The sequence below is a fragment of the Trachinotus anak genome, unplaced genomic scaffold (genome assembly GCF_046630095.1).
Source record: "Trachinotus anak isolate AG129_WGS33_773 ecotype Australia unplaced genomic scaffold, CSIRO_AGI_Tana_v1 ptg000023l, whole genome shotgun sequence".
NCBI lineage: Eukaryota > Metazoa > Chordata > Actinopteri > Carangiformes > Carangidae > Trachinotus > Trachinotus anak.
The window spans coordinates 10720907-10739047 of record NW_027273874.1 but is presented as its reverse complement, the minus strand read 5'-3'; the positions used below and the strand labels follow the sequence as shown (position 1 = coordinate 10739047).

At 47.0% G+C, this 18141-nt stretch overlaps 2 protein-coding genes across 9 annotated transcripts; both read left to right on the top strand.

The window, feature by feature from the left end:
- The first annotated feature begins 83 nt into the window (after nt 1-83).
- Nucleotides 84-5339, top strand: LOC139606958 (V-set domain containing T-cell activation inhibitor 1-like). 4 transcript variants are annotated; one of them, XM_071459441.1, is made up of 4 exons: nt 84-1046; nt 1764-1940; nt 3833-4174; nt 4713-5334. In XM_071459441.1, the coding sequence occupies exons 2-4, from the start codon at nt 1898-1900 to the stop codon at nt 4907-4909; spliced, it is 582 nt and encodes a 193-aa protein (XP_071315542.1). In that variant the 5' UTR covers nt 84-1046; nt 1764-1897; the 3' UTR covers nt 4910-5334. The 4 variants fall into 4 exon arrangements, 3 of the variants coding, with proteins under 3 accessions (XP_071315542.1, XP_071315541.1, XP_071315543.1); XM_071459440.1 differs by lacking the exon at nt 84-1046 and having other exon boundaries at nt 1067-1940; XM_071459442.1 differs by lacking the exon at nt 84-1046 and having other exon boundaries at nt 1071-1935; nt 4713-5330.
- A 2282-nt stretch (nt 5340-7621) lies between these two features.
- mepceb (methylphosphate capping enzyme b) lies at nt 7622-15089 on the top strand. Of its 5 annotated transcripts, none has more exons than XM_071459439.1 (9): nt 7622-8224; nt 10107-10516; nt 12039-12307; nt 12717-13011; nt 13091-13523; nt 13590-13742; nt 13821-14033; nt 14114-14222; nt 14579-15089. In XM_071459439.1, exons 2-9 carry the CDS (start codon nt 10143-10145, stop codon nt 14629-14631), a joined length of 1899 nt encoding a protein of 632 aa, XP_071315540.1. In that variant the 5' UTR covers nt 7622-8224; nt 10107-10142; the 3' UTR covers nt 14632-15089. The 5 variants fall into 5 exon arrangements, with proteins under 5 accessions (XP_071315540.1, XP_071315539.1, XP_071315536.1 ...); XM_071459438.1 differs by having other exon boundaries at nt 13569-13742; XM_071459435.1 differs by adding an exon at nt 9134-9232 and having other exon boundaries at nt 13091-13742.
- Nucleotides 15090-18141: the final 3052 nt, after the last annotated feature.

Below are 18141 nucleotides of genomic sequence, written 5' to 3'. Positions count from 1 at the left end.
TACAGAATTTAATTGATCTAAATGTACAATAGAAAAATGGTTAATAGTAACAAAGTATTTAAGTATATTTAACATGAGTTTAGTTGGAATTACTAAGGAAATTAGACTAATATTTACTCAAAGTTGTTGAGCTAAAATTACAAAAATAGAACATTTAAAAATGATTTATACATTATAAGTACAGTCAACTTAAAAATTATATCTGGATTTAGATATATTTATTTCGTGCAACCACTTACCATAAAAAAATTAAGTAAATTCAACAAAACATTTTTTCGGTGTGCTCAGTAACCACACACACACCAGAAACAGACAACTCACCACCCTAACAACCTCATGCATTAGCTACTGCTGTTGTAAATATGTCATTTTTTGTAACTATATATTTAGCACATCATTATATTGTTATTATTTATTGTTCTAAATATTTGTTATTGTTTCTTTGCAGCTTTCTTTCTCTGCACTGCTGCTGTAACATTGAATTTCCCCACTGTGGGACTAATAAAGGATCTTTCCGCTCCACACCGCCCCCCTGTGGGGAAAGCTCAGACTGTGGCTGCAGTCATGTGACCTCTGACTCCACTGACGGCTCGCTGACCCTCTGTGGACTTGGTCTCTGTGGGGATGGGGGGTCAGGTGGACACTAAGGTCCAGGTCTCAGTCCTTCTGTAGAGCTGCTTGATCCAGCTCAGACTGTGTGAGGTCATCACCAGGGTTAGGAGGACTCAGCTGGACCCCATATGAAGCCCCCCCCCCACTCCAGGTACAGGTGCTGCATCAGGAACATGGCACACTTCTTCTTCGCCTGCTCAGGCAGGTTCAGGTGGGTGGAGCCTGACTATGTTAAAAATAACTTGGATAAACATCTCACAGCTTCTCTCCACAGTTTCTCTGCAGCTACGTGGATGACATCAGGACTCTGTGGCCGCTGACATGTGGTCTGATTGGTCAGGACTGAGGGTCAAGCACATCAAGGGTTCTCTGAAGAACAACAGAGAACCATAATAGACACGCCACATGTCCTCGGGTCACGTTAAAACCATCAGGTACAGGTGAGACAGGTACACAGAGACCTGCAGCATGAACATGTGCAGGTGAGGACTTCACTGCTCTGCACAACAAACACACAACCTCTCACAGCAACGTGTGTTCATCAGAGGCACACACTGAACTACACATATACACATATACACTCATGTTAATCGATGCTGATGCAAAACCACATAAATTCATCGGCCTCAGAGGAAGCTTCTGACCAAACTGATGCTGGATCAGTGAGAGGGTGGATCCACTGTGAGGTCCTGTGGTCAGATCCAGCAAAGAGAGGAGATGATGCTTCACTCTTTTTTTGTCTCCACAGTGTTTTGTTGTGTTTACACAGTACGTGCTGTGTTTGTGTTGTAGAATATATTCTGTTCAGCTCCTGTGTGGATGATTGGACTGTTGCTGATGGTGGAGACAAATAAACATTCATCACTATTGCCTCGTGTGTTGTTGTCAATATATTCATGTGTTTCAACCAAACTATACTATATATCATTAAAGTTGAAGTGTTTCAGGCTGATCAGCGTGTAACTGGTTCACACTGGTTCTTATGAACCATGTGGTTTTTGGAGGTTTCCTGTCCCACACTCACATGACCACAGTGTGAAACTATAGCTCTGCTGACAGCAGCTGCTCTGAGGCTGCAGTCAGTGATCAGCTGTGAGGCCTGGTTCTTCCTGTCAGACTGACCAATCAGCTCTCTGCTCTCTGCCACACAGGAAGCTCAGATGTTCACTTCACCTCAGACTTCACCTCTGTCTCTGCCCCTGCATCAGCGGCAGCTTCACCTCAGGAGACGTTTATATCAAATGCACCTGAAGTTCCCACCTGTCAGAGGTCTGTGTGGAAGAAGATGAAGATGAAGATGTCCGTGGTGATTGTGATTCACCTGTACGGTAAGACACACACACACACAAACACACACACACACACACACACACACATACACAGACATTGGTTGTGTGCGCCATGTTTGTCTCATGTTGTGGTGAAGTCAGTTTGTTGTGTTTGTTCACTTGTAGCAGAGTTTGTCTCGTTGTGTCTAAACTCACACACACCTGAGAGAAACATCTCACCTCTGTTTCAAAATAAAAGTCTGATATTCAAACCTGACACATGCTCCACTGCTGTCTATATAATGTGTGTGTGTGTGTGTGTGTGTTACAGTTGTGTGTTATATTGTGTGTAACAGTGTGTATCAGACTGTGTGTGTTAACATGAACAGCTGTTAAACTCCTGGTGGATTTAGTAGAAACGTCTTCTTCTTCTTCTTCCTGATGTAACGTCTCTGATGTTCATAAAGAAAACAACTAACAACAGTGAAACACAACTTCCACCTTCAGTAACTGACAAACATCAGGACGTTTAAATCCAGGTTTGGCTGCTGCAGAGAAACATGGAGGCACAGTTTGATCAGGAGCTTCAGGGGGGCTCTGCCACAGACATCTGCTGTCTGCCTGCTCAAACTGGGGTCCATCTTTTCTTTGTACTTCCTCTTCTTCATCACCATATATGGGCTGTAGGAAGCTGCCTGTGATCCTCAGTGTCTCTGGTCCTCAGCTCTGTGTTGTGTATCACCTGTCTGTGGAGGTGGGCTCAGTCGGCCCCGTCAGGACCTGCATGTAGCACAGCACCACTGCCCCACCTGCACCATCCATAGCGACCTCCAGCTTGGCCTGTGATTGGGCGATCCAGTGCCTGAGTTGGCACATCATTGGTTGTTCCCTCCTCAGCCTCTTCCTGCATTAATAGTGACGGTGTGGTGAAGAACGGTGAGTGCTGTGTCGGTGTTGGTCTGTGGTGGAACACTGTTACACAATGACAACAGAGGAGATGTCCCTCGGGGCCGACACCTCTGACCCAGGTGTTTCAGGTCCAAGACCCAGGTCACTTCCTCCTTGCTGCTAGTCCAGCACCGGGGGGTGAGTCAGGACTCCATGAGGCAAAGGACAGTCCCTGAAGTCCTGCTGGAACCTCAGTGATCAATTTATTAGGAACACCACACTGACTCTGTAGCTCCTCAGGTCCTGGATCCAGATGTTAAACTTTCTTCTGAGACTCTGGATCCAGATGTTGACATGACTGCATCACATTCATGCTGCAGGTCTCCTGTTCTACCACATCCCAAAGGGGGTCCACTGGATCCAGGTCTGAGACTGAGCTGGACTCAGTGTGATGTTGATGAAACCAGTTTGTGTCGTGGATCATTAACCTGCAGGAAGCAGCTGTTAGAAGATGGTGAACTGTGGCCATGAAGGATGAACATGGTCAGACTGAGACCTTCAGACCAGGACTGATCCGTGTTAAGACCCAAAGTGAGTCCAACACCCCCACACCATCACCCCCCCACACCCCCACCACCTGGACAGGTTGGTCCATGGATCCAGACTCTGACCACACCATCTGCTGCCTCAGCACAAATCCAGATCCATCAGACCAGGTCTTCACCTGTCCAGTGTTGGTGAACCTGAGTCCACTGCAGCCTCAGGTTTCTGGTCTTTCTAGACAGAAAGTGGAACCTGACGTGGTCTGAGTGACCAGAGCTCCAACCAGTCTGTCCATTCTCCTCTGACCTCTGACCTCTGACCTCTGTCATCTGCACAGAGCTGCTGTAAACCTGTTACACCTGTTAGTCCTGATACACCTGTAAGACCCCCCAGAGACTGAACATGATGATGTCAGCACATCTGTGAGGGCTCAGACCAGATGGTGGATCTCTGGATCCAGACTCAGTCAGCTGTTCCTGCAGACCAGCAGCTGATCTTTGTGTCTGTTTGTGTCCTCACAGTTTCCCAGCATGCCTTGGGTGTGGAGGTGTTTGAGGGGGTGGAGTCTGTCCTGCTGCCCTGTCAGGTCACTGACTCTGTTTCAGAAAACTCTGCTGTGCTGTGGAGCCGTGAAGACCTCGAGGACTCGATTGTTCATCTACGTCTGCAGAGCGGAGAAGACCTCAGAAACCAGAACCAGGTTTACAGGAGCAGAACCTGGATGAGGACGGACTCTCTGCAGACTGGAGACCTCAGCCTCACTCTGAGAAAACCAACCATCAGGGACAGCAGCACCTACACCTGCACCGTCAGAGAGTTCGGACTGGACCAGAGCCGGACTGAAGTACAACTGACTGTCAGAGGTCAGTGATGTAGATACAGGTCAGAGGTCAGAGCTGTAGGTTTAGAGCAAAAGATAGCAACAGAGTTGGGGCTTTTTTCTTCAGGGCTGTTTTCCGCCTGAAGACAGGACACTGACATCACTTCCTGTTTATAAGACAGTTTACAGAGCTGATGACCATGTGTGGACTGTGTGTGGCCCGAGTGTGAAACAGAGGGTGTAGTGCTGTGGAACCATCACATCTTATCATCATTCAGCTTATAGTGTCGACAGTTTCAACAGTTCCTCAGAAAGTGGGCGGGGCCTTTGCTTACCTGCAGAGGGTAACAGGTATTGATATGTAGAACTGGTCAGAGCTGGATTTCAGGATGAAGCCTCGTTGTTAGTTGCTCTCGTCTGTCATGTTAAAGTTACTTCATCATGTGTTGATACAAACCTCAGATGTCAGGTGACCAGGTGACAGTCAGGGACACTTCCCATCGGAGGACTGGCCCTGCTGCTGTGGTCCAGCCAGTGAACTGAGCTCAGCACTGAACCAGGTTCTCCTCATGTCTCTACAGATCCTCCTCCTCCTCCTCCTCCCATCCCCCTGTCTCTGATCAGACTCCTCTTCCACCTCCTGGTCTTCTCTCCGTTCTGCATCTCCACTGGTCTCCTGGTGTCCATCTGCGGCAGCAGGAAGACAGGAAACAAACCAGCCGTCTCCATGGAGATGAACCAGCCTGTTGGAGGAGGTCAGGGATTGGATGAAGAGTAAAATGATGTCACTGCTGATGTCACCACTGAGCATGAGTTCTGAGTGTTTGATGATGAAGAAACTGTGTAAAATGTAAATAAAACATGATGATGTGTAAATCATGTAAACTCATATTTAACTGAAAACACAACAAAGACAAGTCAAATGTTGAAATGCTGAAATTTTATTGTTTTGTGAAAATATCTGCTCAGTTTGAATTTGATGCAGCAGCACGTTTCATAAAGTTGGGACAGGGTGATGTTTCCCAATGTGTTCATCAGCTGTTCTTTTAACAACACTGAGGAGATCAGCTGCTGGAGTTTGACAGTGAAATGTTGTCTCATCCTCGTCTGATACAGGATTTCAGCTGCTCAACAGTTCAGGGTCTCCTGTGTTTAGCTTCATGATGCTCCAGATGTTTTCGGTGGGGGAGGGGTCTGAACTACAGACAGGTCAGTTTAGTGGAATAAAGAATCAAACTGTCACCACTTTGTCCTGAGTCCATCACTTGTTAAAGCTGTGAACTGTAGAAGCAGCTGGACATGAAATCCAGATCAAACACCTGAACCAGGTCTGCAGGCCCCTGGTCCTGGTCCTTGTGTAACTGGTGAGGGAACAGTAACGATCCCACTCAGCTTCCTCTTTACCTGTGTGAACTCACCTGAGCTAAACATCTGCTCTGTTGATCCAGATGTTGAACCTCATTTCTTCTTCTGGATCTTTCAGGTGTGACTTCATCAATGATAAACAGAGCTTCTGATTGGCTGGAAACTGGTTTAAACTGGTTTGTAAACCAGCAGCTGGTTTACGTGGGTGATGGTCAGAGTCCAGAATCACACAGCTGGACCAGATCCTGAACCAGTTTCTGCTGGAAACGTTTTTCTCTCTTTGTCAGAGTTTTTCAAAATAAAACAAACAAACAGAACAGAACAGAGAATTCAAACTATACATTTATTCTGAAATGTTTCAGGTGACAGAAGCTCAGTTTGAAGTCTCAGGTTTCAGATCCTCGTTCTCCTCCTCGGTGGTTTTCAGCTCTGTCTGAACCAGATGAAGGATTTTAGACCTGAAGTCATCAGAGAAACAAGCTGAGGAAATGTTAGACAGCTCAGCTCCAGCCAATCAGAGACGTCCTGTGTCACTGAAGAGCGTCGACCAATCAGTGACTTTAACTGTGAAACAGTTTGATTCAGTGTTTTTACTGGCTCTGATCAGCTGATCTGTTTGTTGTGGAGAGGAGGAGACTCTGTGGAGAATTCAGCTCCAGGTCAAAACCTCCTGAACCTCTGACACTGAAGGATCCAGACCAGGAGGAGACTACAACTCCCATGATCCCACACTGCTTCATGATGTCACACATCGTCTGTTGTTATAGTTTAGACTGAGAGCGTCTGTCAGTCCACAGTGGGTGGTTCACATGTGAAGAGTGATCTCTGAACGCAGCTTCTTCCTGCTGCAGTCTGTAACTAACACACGAGCTTCGTCTGGATCCACCACCTCCTCACACCTGGTCCCTCTAAACCTCATCTTTACGTTCTGAGGACTCAGAGGAGCAGCAGCCCCCCCGGTCTGAAAACCTCTGCAGGATTCAGGTCTGCTCAGAGGCCTGTCGAGGCCACAGTCCACAATCACACAGACCCAGGACCAGAGCTCAGTTTCAGCTGAGATCAGACAACATCGAGACTGCTGAGAGTCATCATCATCATCATCGTCGTCATCATAATCATCATCGTCATCATCATCATCATCATCATCATCATCGTCGTCATCATCATCATCATCATCAGCTCTCATACAGAGAAAACGTACTGGTCTGGGGAGCCAGGAACTGGCCTGGGACCAGAGCCAGACCAGGTCCAAACTTTACTCAGGTCTCAGGTGTGTGTGCAGGTGTGTCATCTGTCTGATATGAGCGTGCTCAGCATCAGGTCTGATGACGTCATGGTCAGACTATGATGTTTACTTCTGATCAGTGTGGATCTACGCTGCGTCTCCTCCACCTACATGTTGTGGCTGCTGCTTCAGGACCTTAATGATGATATACTGCTTCAAACACTGACTTTGATATAGTTACAGTTATAACTGTAACTGCGTATTTATTTGCATGAAAACACTGTTGTTTTAATCACTGTAATAAAATAACACTACATGTTCTCATGAACACGCAGGGAAATGAGAAGTATGTAAAGTTTGGTTTGTTAATCTGGGTGAGTCATTTAAGATGAAAAGTTAATTTAAAACTAACTGAGCTGAAAACTCACTACTAACGGTTATAGAATAAACAACCTACTTTTATTTCTCTCTATTTTTTCCCTCAGTGATGACTTTAGAGGTGTTAGTGGATTATAACTCAGGTGTTTTCAGCTGCTCCACCATGACACTGTTACCTGAGGTTGGAGTGAGTCCTTAAATGAAGGAGCAGACGAGTTCCCGCTCTTTGTGAAGCTAAAAGAGGCTGAAAATCGCTCGTCTCTGGCTGAAGCTTTGTAAAGAACACACCCGCTGTGTGAGTTTGTACCGGAGCTGTTTTTATTTAAATAATAAATCGCTTTTCTCAGCCGTGTCCGTGTTTCCAGTCAGGCAGCGCTCAGGACGCCTCTCTCCTCCAGCCATTCTCCCGCCTCCCCGAGCTGCGACCAATCAGACGACTGCTCGGCTCTGATTCGTCGCAATGCGGGAAAGGCGGAAACTCAGCTCTGCATGTGATTGGTTGGCTCTGTGGTCGCTCATGTGGCCCCTGGGCTGGCGTATAAAACAGCGGGCTTGGTGAGAGGAGCTAACAGTTAGCAGTTAGCTGCAGCGGAACTTCTCCGTGTTAGATGAAGTAATGGCTTATCAGCCCGCACACACACACTGACACACGCACTCACATGCACGAACAGATCGGTGGGTGTTTGTTTTCACGCACGGAGCAGGTTTTCGCGGGTGTTTTGGTAGTTGCTTTATCTTTAGTGTGTGTGTATGTGGGTTAGCTCCATGCTAGCTGCTTCCTGCATGTTAGCCGGAGGTAGCTGGAGAAGCTAACTGTTTACCTGTTTCTTATGGTTGGTCTGAATTATTCATGACAACGCTCCGGGATTGGTGGAGTCGGCAGGGGCGGGGTTAGGACGTATTTTTAGGGTACAGGGGGGAGGGGGAGTCACACACACACACACACACACACACACACACACACACACACACACACACACACACACACACACACACACACACACACACACACACACAGAGGTCTATTTCTGTCACACACACTTTGAGACTGTGATAATATTGGAAACAGAGAGGTGGGGGTCTGAGGACGACAACAAGTGAACTGGTGCTGGACCCTGCGGGACAGTGAGTATGACTTCACACTGATCGATTGCTGATAGATAAGTGATAATGATAGGTTAGTGAGCAGTTGCAGCTCTAGACACCTGACTCCCCCCCCCCCCCCACGATGAGCAGTCACCTGTTTAATCTGAGTCAGTCCTCTGATCAATAACAAACTGCAGTGAAGCTTTAAGGACCGACAGATCTGGTTAACACAGAGGTCACACTTTATTCCACAGTGGTTAATAACACGTCTCAGATAACAGGTACGTGTTATATCACGTGTGTTTGTAGGAGTTTGGTCCAGCTGCTGTGACATGAGCTGGACACTGTGTGTGGCTGTAGTGAGTTCACCTGTGGACTGCTGAGGACTGATGGTCTGATCTTCTGACTGGATCCAAACAACAGGAAACACATCTGTGACTGTTTTAATCATCGTCTGATCCATTATTTAACTTAAAAAATGATCCTCAAACATGAGAGTTTTCAGATTTTGTGTTTCACTTCATTACAAACTGAACATCTGTGGGTTGTGCACCGATGCTGATGTCATCCTGGACTCAACTAATAACTCATGGACAAAATAATCTGCAGGTTAATTGATGCTGAAACGAGTCGTTCGCTGACTGTTTCCTCTTCACTGTCAGAACAACAGTGTTGGTTCACCTCTGATGGTGTTATACTGGACTGAATTATGTGCAGGTGTTCCTAATATTCTGACCCCTCAGGTGCATAAAGAACAGAAACAGCTCTCAGGACCTTTGATGTCTAAGCTTTGTAAAGGCAGGTGAACAGGTGTCCCTAATAAAGTGGTGACAGGTTGTGTGCATGTTGAGTCGTTGTCAGAACGAATCTGGATCCTCCAGGTGTCAGTCTGAGGCTTCGTCTGCTTCAATGATGATTTCATCAAAACGTCCTGTTTGTCTGTTCCAGCCTCAGTCAGGATAAAAACGTGTAAATCCTAAAACTGTTACCAGCAGCTGCCTGTGCCTCCTCACCTGATGTTGATTTACCTGTTGTCATGTTGTGCAGGTGTGTGATGTGGAAACGAGCAGCTGATTTATCTATCAATCGATACTTGTCGATAACAGATCAGTATCAGTGTAGATGCTGACTGATGTGTTCAAATGAAAACTACAGAACATAATGAAGAACCAATCATCTCCCCTACAAATGGATCAATAACCTATATCTACCAATCAGAATATGAACATCAGCATATGTATTGATCTCAGAATTTTTACTCTAATCCAGCGTCAGTCGACTCTGCTCACATGAAATCTTTGTTTTAAAGTGTAGACGTAGAACTTGTGACGAGGGGTCAAAGGTCATCATTGTTTTGTTTGAATGAGTCTGAGGTCACTGCTGTGATGAAGCCTGGACTAATTAATGCCGTGTTAACAAGTTTAGACCCAGACTGATGTGGAGTCAGTCGCTGAACAGGAAATGATCAGAACATTAATTGATGATGAAATTGATAATTGGTTTATGAAGACTGATACCTTCTCTTATTTCACCTGTTTCACATTAGTAGTTAGCCGTTAGCTGTTAGCCGTTAGCCATTAGCACTATAAACACCATGTAGTGGTCATGTGGTCGTTCTGAAGTTGAACTGTCGATATTATCAGACTTGATGCATCTAGATTCAGTACAAATGAAGAGTGTAAGTCCTCATGTCATTAGTGCTGATTATCTTTATTGATTATTTTTATTATTGATTAAGTTCATTTCCTGTGACAGAAAACTCTGAAACTGAAACAATTCACCAGTTGTTAGTTATTAATTATTTTTCTGATAGATCAATGCCTCTATTGATCCTTTCAGCTCTGCTTGCCATCTCTCTGTTGTGTGATGTGTTTGGCTCTGGCTCCTGTCAGTCAAACTAACCCCTCCCCTCTCTCTGTAGGTCACTGTGATTGGCTGAGCTGTCCCCAGGTGGACGATGATCAGGATGTCATTGGACAAAGAGACCATCCTTCCTCATGACGCGCCCATAAAAGCCAGCCCCGCCTTCCCTGCCACAGTCACCCTATCAGAGCAGCTGCAGCTGGTTAAGACCCGCCCCCTCTGTCCTAAAAATGGCCTCCAGCCTCCTGGAAACAGCCAGCCCCCCCTCACCTGCCCCCCTCCTCCTGCTCAGAGAATTGGAAAGAGACGTTACTCCATGGGTGTCGGCTTCAAGGGGCTGGCCAAGCGCCGTCGCCGTGCCAACAGTGCCAGCCAATCAGAGCCTGTGCTGCCGAGTCACTTTCTGTTGGGTGGGAACATCTTTGACCCTCTGAACCTCAACTCGCTATTGGACGAAGAGGTCAACAGGTGGGAGCTGATCAGTCAATTAATCAATTAATTGATTAGTCAGGAGAATTAATCATTTGATATCAAACATTTGATGGTTCCAGTTCAGATGTCAATAAACTGTTGATCAGAAAAACCTGTAATGACATCACAGCCTGTTCTGTGACAAAATAATCAATCAGTTAATCGATAGAGTAATTTGATTGATAATGAAGATGAGGTCACCTAAATCAGTGACCACGAGAACAGTTACTGCTTCTTATTGGCTCCACACCGGCGACAGTCAGAGCCAGAGGTCCGTCACGTTCTCGAGGGAACGTCTACAGATTGAGTACAAACATTCACCTGGACTCAAAGATGAACTGATTAGACTGTAGTGGTCAAAGGTCAAAGGTCAAGGTCAGTTTGACCTAACAAAATATTTTTCAGCCATAACTCAAGACCTGACGCAGAAACTGTGACGAGTCCTGAGACAGATGGTGAATATTTGATGTGACTGTGGATGAACAGGATGTTTCTGAAACCAGGTCAGAGTGCAGCACCTGGTGAGCAGAGAGACACACAGCTGCTAACATCTGTATGCTACCATGACACGACAGCTGTTAGTGACTCCTCAGTCACTGCAGCGTTGAACTCCAGCAGCTGTGGGTCCTGGTGGATCTGCAGAAACCCTGAGTCCACTGATCCACATGTGTTCTGTTCTGATGTGAGGAGGGAACGTCTGGCACAGCTGTAGAACTGTTCTCGTCACACCAGTCAGGAGGTTGTGTCTCCTTTAATGGCCTCACCTCGTCTTCAGCTCCAGCTAAGTATGGTGTCCCTCAGGGGTCAGATCTGGGACCAGTGAGGTTTCTGTAATAGACACTGTGTCTGACCTCTGACCTCTGTCTGTGTGACGTCATTGTCATTGGTTCCCAGGACAAATCGAATCCTGCCCCCTGCTGGTTCTCTGTGGGACACATCACACCTGACGCCTCCACCTCCTCACACCCCCACCTCCTCACACCCCCACCACCACAGCCTCCTCACCGGCCTCACCCACAGACCTCAGAGACCACATCAGCCTCCTGTAGCTCAGACTGACAGAGACTGACAGAGCTGAGCTTTAGGTCCGGACTCTTATGAACCAGCTCACAGCCGAAGTCCTGGTCTGAGTCCTGGAGCTTCAACCTGAATCAGAGAAACTTGAATCACTTGATCCTGATTTCACCTCATTTATAGACCACACAGATTACTTCTGATAGACTGTAATGATCATACTGATTGATCGGCCTTTAGCTGGTGACTCTGTTTGGTTCTATGTGTTTCTACGATGTTTGTTTAGAGAAGAGCTCTTTAATGAATTATCATCACGATAGTGTGAATATGTAAATGAGTCCAGTCCAGGATTATAATGAGGGACACAGTGGGACTGGTGTTATACTGGGTTAACTGGTTGACTCTCCCCGGTCCTGATGGGTTGTTTTGACCCAGTGTTACGTTGACTCTGGAATCAGGTGCTAGAAACCTTCTAAACATCAAACTCCTCCCCTTTCCCCCTCAGAGCAACCAATCAGGAGACACCACAGTGCTCACCCCTACCGTCGCGAGGTGGAGACCCAGTAGAGATCCTGGTCCCTCGTGACATCACTGACCCCCTCAACCTGAAGGGGGGTGGGGCTGATGGGGAGGGGAGGGGCGGAGTCCTGCTGTCCCCCCTGAAGTCCAGGAGGAGACACAGGAACAGGCACCATGGAGGAGGAGGGGGAGGAGGTGAAGGAGAGAGGGAGGTGATACCAGCTCGACTGTTTCCCTCCACAGCTGGACTGACAGGTGAGAACACCTGGATCTTTGCTGACACCTAGTGGACGCTGCAGGAACATACAGCTGTAAACAGTGTTATACTGAGATGTGATTGATTAGCTGATCACTCACTGATGAGACCTGATTCATCAATATTATTAATTCATGATGTTTTTATGTTTCTGTGTCACACCTAAGGTGTGACCTGGGTCTGACCAGAGGGGAGTCCGACTGTTAATAATCTGACGGGTTAATAACGGTTACTGTTAATAATGTGTTAATAATCTGTTGATAACATGTTAATAACCTGTTAATAATCAGTTAATAACCTGTTAAATGCATGTTAAATCCCTGTTAATAACCTGTTAACAATGTTAATAACATGGTAATAACCTGTTAATAGCCTGTTGATAACAGTGATCCTGTGTATTGTTTGCAGTTCCTTTGTTGACCACAGAGGGCAGTGTGTCTGCGTCTCCTCTTCCCTGTGAACTCAACACGGCCATCACCTGTCGAGATGATGTAGGCCCACCCCCCGTACTCCCCAGGAGACACACCCACCCTCCACCTGGCCACGCTCACAAACCTAGTAGCCAGGGTGATGGTCGCCAACAGAGACGGCGACGCACCACCTCGACGAGGTTGGCAGATGGTGGTGCCGTCACCACAACAACAACCACGGCCCAGACAACCAAATTCCAAACTCCGCTGGTGGGAGGGGCTAAAGCTGGCATGTGAGTATGACATCTGAATTCAAATGCTGTAATCTGATTGGGCGCCCTGGTCACATGACGCCTGTGCTGCCCCCTGTAGGTGTGGAGGATCTCAGTCAGGCTCCACTCAGCCACCACGGAAGAAGAAGGACAAATACCGCTACCAGTATGGCAACCACACCCGTCACTATGGCTACCATGGTTTCTACGGTGACAGGTGGGAGGGGCGGGTGGGGGTGGAGGATGACCCGCGGCTCCACCTCCTGGAAGCAGATTGGTTCAGAGACAAGATGGTGCTGGACGTGGGCTGCGGCGCAGGTCACATGACACTGAGTTTTGCCCGGAGGTTTGACCCCGCCCACATCCTGGGGGTGGAGCTAGACGGACGATTGGTCCACGCCGCCAAACAGAACATCAGGCATTTCCTGTCACATGACCTTGTGGTGGAGGAGAGGAAGAGAAGGGTTCCTCCCTCCTCTCCTTCTGTAAGGAAAGGAGGAGAGAGGGAGGAGGTGAAGAATGATGAAGAGGAGGTGAAGAGGGAGGAAGAGGAGGTGAAGAGGGAGGAGGAGGAGGAGGTGAAGAATGATGAAGAGGAGGTGATGGAGGAGTTCCAGCAGGCTCTGTCCCTCCTCCCCTTCCCCCTGTCGTTCAGGGTGAGTCGGGGTCCTCTCTCTGCTCCTCCTCTGCTCCTCCCTCCATGTTCCTCCTCCTCCTCCTCCAGGTTCCCCAACAACATCACCTTCATCCAGGTGAGTCTCACAGTCCAGGTGTCAATCAATAAATGGAACATTACCCTGCTGACATCACAGCTGTGACTCCTCCCACAGGGTAACTATGTGTCAGAATTGGAGGCGTGGCCTGGGCAGGGACAGTATGATGTCATCATGTGTCTGGGCGTGACCAAATGGGTTCAGCTGCAGGCAGGTGATGGGGGCGTGGTCAGACTGTTCAAACGGGCCTATCAGAGCCTGTCGCCGGGCGGATTATTCATCCTGGAGCCGCAGCCGTGGAGCAGCTACAGCCACAGCAAGAGGGCCTCGGTAACACACACACACACACACACACAGTGTTGTAGGACCTGATTTAAAGGAACATTCCTGTTAATGTTTGTGTTTCCTAGGAGACGACGTATCGTAACTACAGGAGCGTGAGGATGAGACCTGAACAGTTCACCTCCTACCTGACTGACAGTGTGGGCTTCACCTCCTACAGGCTCCTCAAACACACAGGTACACACCACATACAGGTGTACACACCTGCTCGACACAGGACATAACTCCGTCATCTGTAATTACTGTGTCCTGCCTCTGGGGGCAGGTGGTCACAGCAGGTGAGTGTGAATCAGCTCCGGAGTTCAGCTGCAGGTGACACGTGTTGACCTCCACAGCAGAAGAAGAAATGAACAAACTGATGACATCACGTCAGGTGTTTCAGTGTTTGAACCTGCTGCAGTGAGAACCATGTGGAAGCAGTTTGTCCGACAGGAAGAAATAATTCAGGGCATCGTTAGAGCCTCCAGCTGTGCATGATGGGAGTTGTAGTCATCGGTCAGGATGATTTCTCACTAAGGTATGTGCGTTTCCAGGCAACCAGCGCCCGATCTACCTGTTCCACAAAGGCCCTGCCCAGAGGAAGTGATGTCACCGTCGACAGGATGTGACGCGTGTTTCTCTGAAGGTAGTGCAGCCTGACTGTCGTCTCTTGTTTCCATGGCAACAGCCTTAAACAGATGGTGCAGAGGGCAGTGATTGGTGGAGGCAGGAGGACACACACTCGCCTGTTACTCCTTTAGTTTTGCTTGTAAGCTCACAGCTGATTGGCTGAAGAGTTGAGCCTGTTTAATGACTGTGTGATGACATCACATCATGGAGGAGAATATTATTGGACAGCAGGGTTTCAGTGGATGTGATTGGTTCACACAGGCTCGTCAAACCAAAGCAAAGTGCGTGACCTCTGGTCCTGGACACTGATTGGACGCTTGCAGGAAGTGATGTATCTGTACAGGTCTTTTCAAAATATGATTTCATGGCTTCACGTTTCACTCAGTTTTGTTTTTTGGGGTTTTTTTGCAAAATAAAAAGAATTTATCTGCTGTACTTTTCTTCTTTGTGTTTGTAGATTAAAGCTGCAGCAAACAGCTGTTTCCCACAGTTTTAGACCATAAATATAATAATAATAATGATGATAATAATAATAATGTCCTGTTTGTCCAGCCAACAGTCTAAAACTCATTTAAACTAATTTACTGTGGTGGAGGACAGATCAGACCATGTCTGAAAATGATTTAATAATTGATTATAGTGGCAGCTTAGTATTCTGTTAATTAAGACAGGTTCTGTTACACGGTTATACGGATCCACACACATGTTTAACTGGGATACAGGTTTAAGGAATTTCCTTGATTTATTATAAAATTTGGAAACCGTTGATAATCAGTTACTATCTGTTTTACCACAATAAAAGCTTTTTTCTAAACTAATAATACACTCGCCAGAATGTGATTATCACCAGACTTGCGAACGTGTGCAGATCAGGAACCCAAACACCTCTAACATTTCAATAAGTCTGGTATTTAGCAATAAATTAAATCTGATTTAAATAATAAAATAAATTCTTCAGACCAAGAAGCTCTTTAATAAAACTGTTTCTCTGACTTTAAAGTTTATTCACAAACAGAAACGTGACACAGGAACATGAAGCGTACATGAGAGAACAGGAAAAGATTACAGCTGTCTGAACCATCACCACCCCGGCGCCATCTGTGGGTGAAATGTTACAGAGGTGTTTGGGTTCCTGATCTGCACATGCTCCCAAGTCTGGTTATAAGAGGTGGTCAATAGGCCACGCCTCCAGGACTGTGGTAACCAATGATGGGTTTAGGGACTATCTCCTGGTGATGTGGTGAAGGCTGGACGTGTTGGTTACTGAGAAAAAGGCTAGTTTAGTTTTTGTTCTAATTATTATCTATTCTAATGCGGACGGAGTGGGCGTGGCCTGAACTGATCTGTTTGTCATGATGGAGCCGTTAGTGAGTCTGTGTAGAAAGACTGAGGCGTCTGTTGATCCTCATGGTGAAGAGGTTCGCTGCAAACACCTGATAATACACTACTACATATGATGACATAAGGCCATTAGTTATAAATCAGATAACAGATTGATTAATAATTGATTGTACAAGGGCCGTGGCCTCTATTAAAGACCGAGCTCTAGAGCTGCCTCATCTCCATGGTAACTGTGGTGATGACAAGTCGTATGTCAGTCCAAGGATCGATCGCTGCTCCTCCGGACACGCCCTCCTTTCGGACAGCTCCGCCCACAGTTGGAATGGTCCCGCCTTCGTATGTTGTGGTCCTGCCCACTTCCGTTATCAGGATGGGGGTGAGAGGTCAACAACAGAGTCAGGGGGGCAGAGAAGAGGGGGAGGAGTCGGAGAAACAAGGGCGAGGGGTTACAGGAGAGGGAGGAGACATAGTGTGTCGTCATGTTGTTGATGGGAGGGACAGAGTATTTACGTTTGTACTGACCCAAAGTGAACAGTCGACTGGACTGGACTTTACTGGACTGGACTCAAGTGGTTCTTCAGGTCTGGTTATATTGACTAAGTCTTTAAATAAAATTCTTTGCACCTGTGGCAGGACGCCTGTGACTGAGTCACACCTGTGACCTAAAGCACTGTGGGAAATGTAGTCTGAGTGTCCACTGTCTACAGTTTGTTGTTTTTCTCAAATGTTGATTAACTACGTGATGTCATGTGATGTGTTGTGATGTCACATGTCGTGTCATGATGATCTCACCCTGTATCTTGCTCTGCTCTCCACGCTGTCTTCTCCAGTGTCTCTCTCTCTGTCTTGCTCGCCCGCCCTCTCTCCCAGTAAAACTAGTTCATTGACCACAGACTGGTGCTGCTGTTACTGGGACACACACACACACACACGCACACACACACTCTCAGTACTGTGACTTGAACTGAGATCATCAGATTGATCTGGTTTGATTGACAGATCACCTCCTGGGAGGAGTCCACCTGCTACACAAGCTGCAGGATATGACATCACACACAGCATATGACATCACACAGAACCAGTATAGACCAATAATGTGTGAGGAGCTGCTGGTTGTGTAACTGGAACCATCACAGGTTTCTGGTCTGACACCAGTTCGAACAGAACAAGCTGTTAGAGGGTCACCTGACAGAATTTACGCTCTGTGATTTGTCAGTGAAATGCACCTTGGGAGTCGTAGTTCAGTTGTTATGTCCAGTCTTTTGTCTTTTATAGAAGAGTCAGATGTTTTATTCAGATTTTGCAGAGTGTGTGTGTGTGTGTGTGTGTGTGTGTGTGACTGTGTGTGTGTGTGTGTGTGTGTGTGTGTGTGTGTGTGTGTGTGTGTGTGTGTGTGTGTGTGTGTGTGTGTGTGTAGCAGCTCATGGACGCCATCAGGCCGATGGAGATGCAGTATGGACTGATGACCACTAGATGTCTGAGCGGTCCAGACCCTACAGGAACCCAACAGGTCCACCATGATCCAGAACCTGGAGACAGGAGTGAGTGGACTAAGAGCGTCAGATGATATTAATGATATTAATAATAATAATAATAATAATAATAAAGTCCCTGAGGAAGAAAATCTACATATGCAACATACACTTTCTTTGAAGAGACATTTGCCATTACACGTCTGGGGCAATCTCAACCAAATGTTGCTCCCTCCCATTTCCCCTCCCCTGCTGGTCAGAGTCTCCTGATCATACTCCTGTGTCTACCCTCCCCGTCTCCGCTCCCCTGCTGACCAGAGCCTTGATCTTACTACCTGAGTGTCATGCCTTTGTCCTTTTGTTTCTTTGTCTCTGACCTTGTCTGGGAGCCATCCCTGCCCCCCCTACTGAGTTACCTGTTGTTCATGACTAACCAATACACATCCACTATACGATCCATTCATGAACTGTCTGCGACCACACCTGGGGACAGGGTATATCTGTTCGCTGGCCCTGCATTCTAGAGCAGTTCCTGATACCAGACCCACTCTGTGTCGGTAGGCTCACCATGACCTGGAACTCCAATAAACTCACACCACCACAGCAAACTTGGAACTAGACTCGGAGTTTTTCTTTTCCTCAACATCCCCAAGCCTTATTAAAGAGGACAGTTT

What these genes read in the sequence shown, in the direction of transcription:
- LOC139606958 (XM_071459441.1), top strand. Translation starts at nt 1,898, where the DNA reads ATGAAGATGAAGATGTCCGTGGTGATTGTGATTCACCTGTACG. An exon ending in GATTGTGATTCACCTGTACG is followed by an intron (nt 1,941 to 3,832) that starts GTAAGACACACA and finishes GTGTCCTCACAG; the next exon opens with TTTCCCAGCATGCCTTGGGT. An exon ending in AGTACAACTGACTGTCAGAG is followed by an intron (nt 4,175 to 4,712) that starts GTCAGTGATGTA and finishes ATGTCTCTACAG; the next exon opens with ATCCTCCTCCTCCTCCTCCT.
- mepceb (XM_071459435.1), top strand. Translation starts at nt 10,143, where the DNA reads ATGATCAGGATGTCATTGGACAAAGAGACCATCCTTCCTCATGACGCG. An exon ending in CTCCACAGCTGGACTGACAG is followed by an intron (nt 12,308 to 12,716) that starts GTGAGAACACCT and finishes TATTGTTTGCAG; the next exon opens with TTCCTTTGTTGACCACAGAG. An exon ending in GGAGGGGCTAAAGCTGGCAT is followed by an intron (nt 13,012 to 13,090) that starts GTGAGTATGACA and finishes TGCCCCCTGTAG; the next exon opens with GTGTGGAGGATCTCAGTCAG.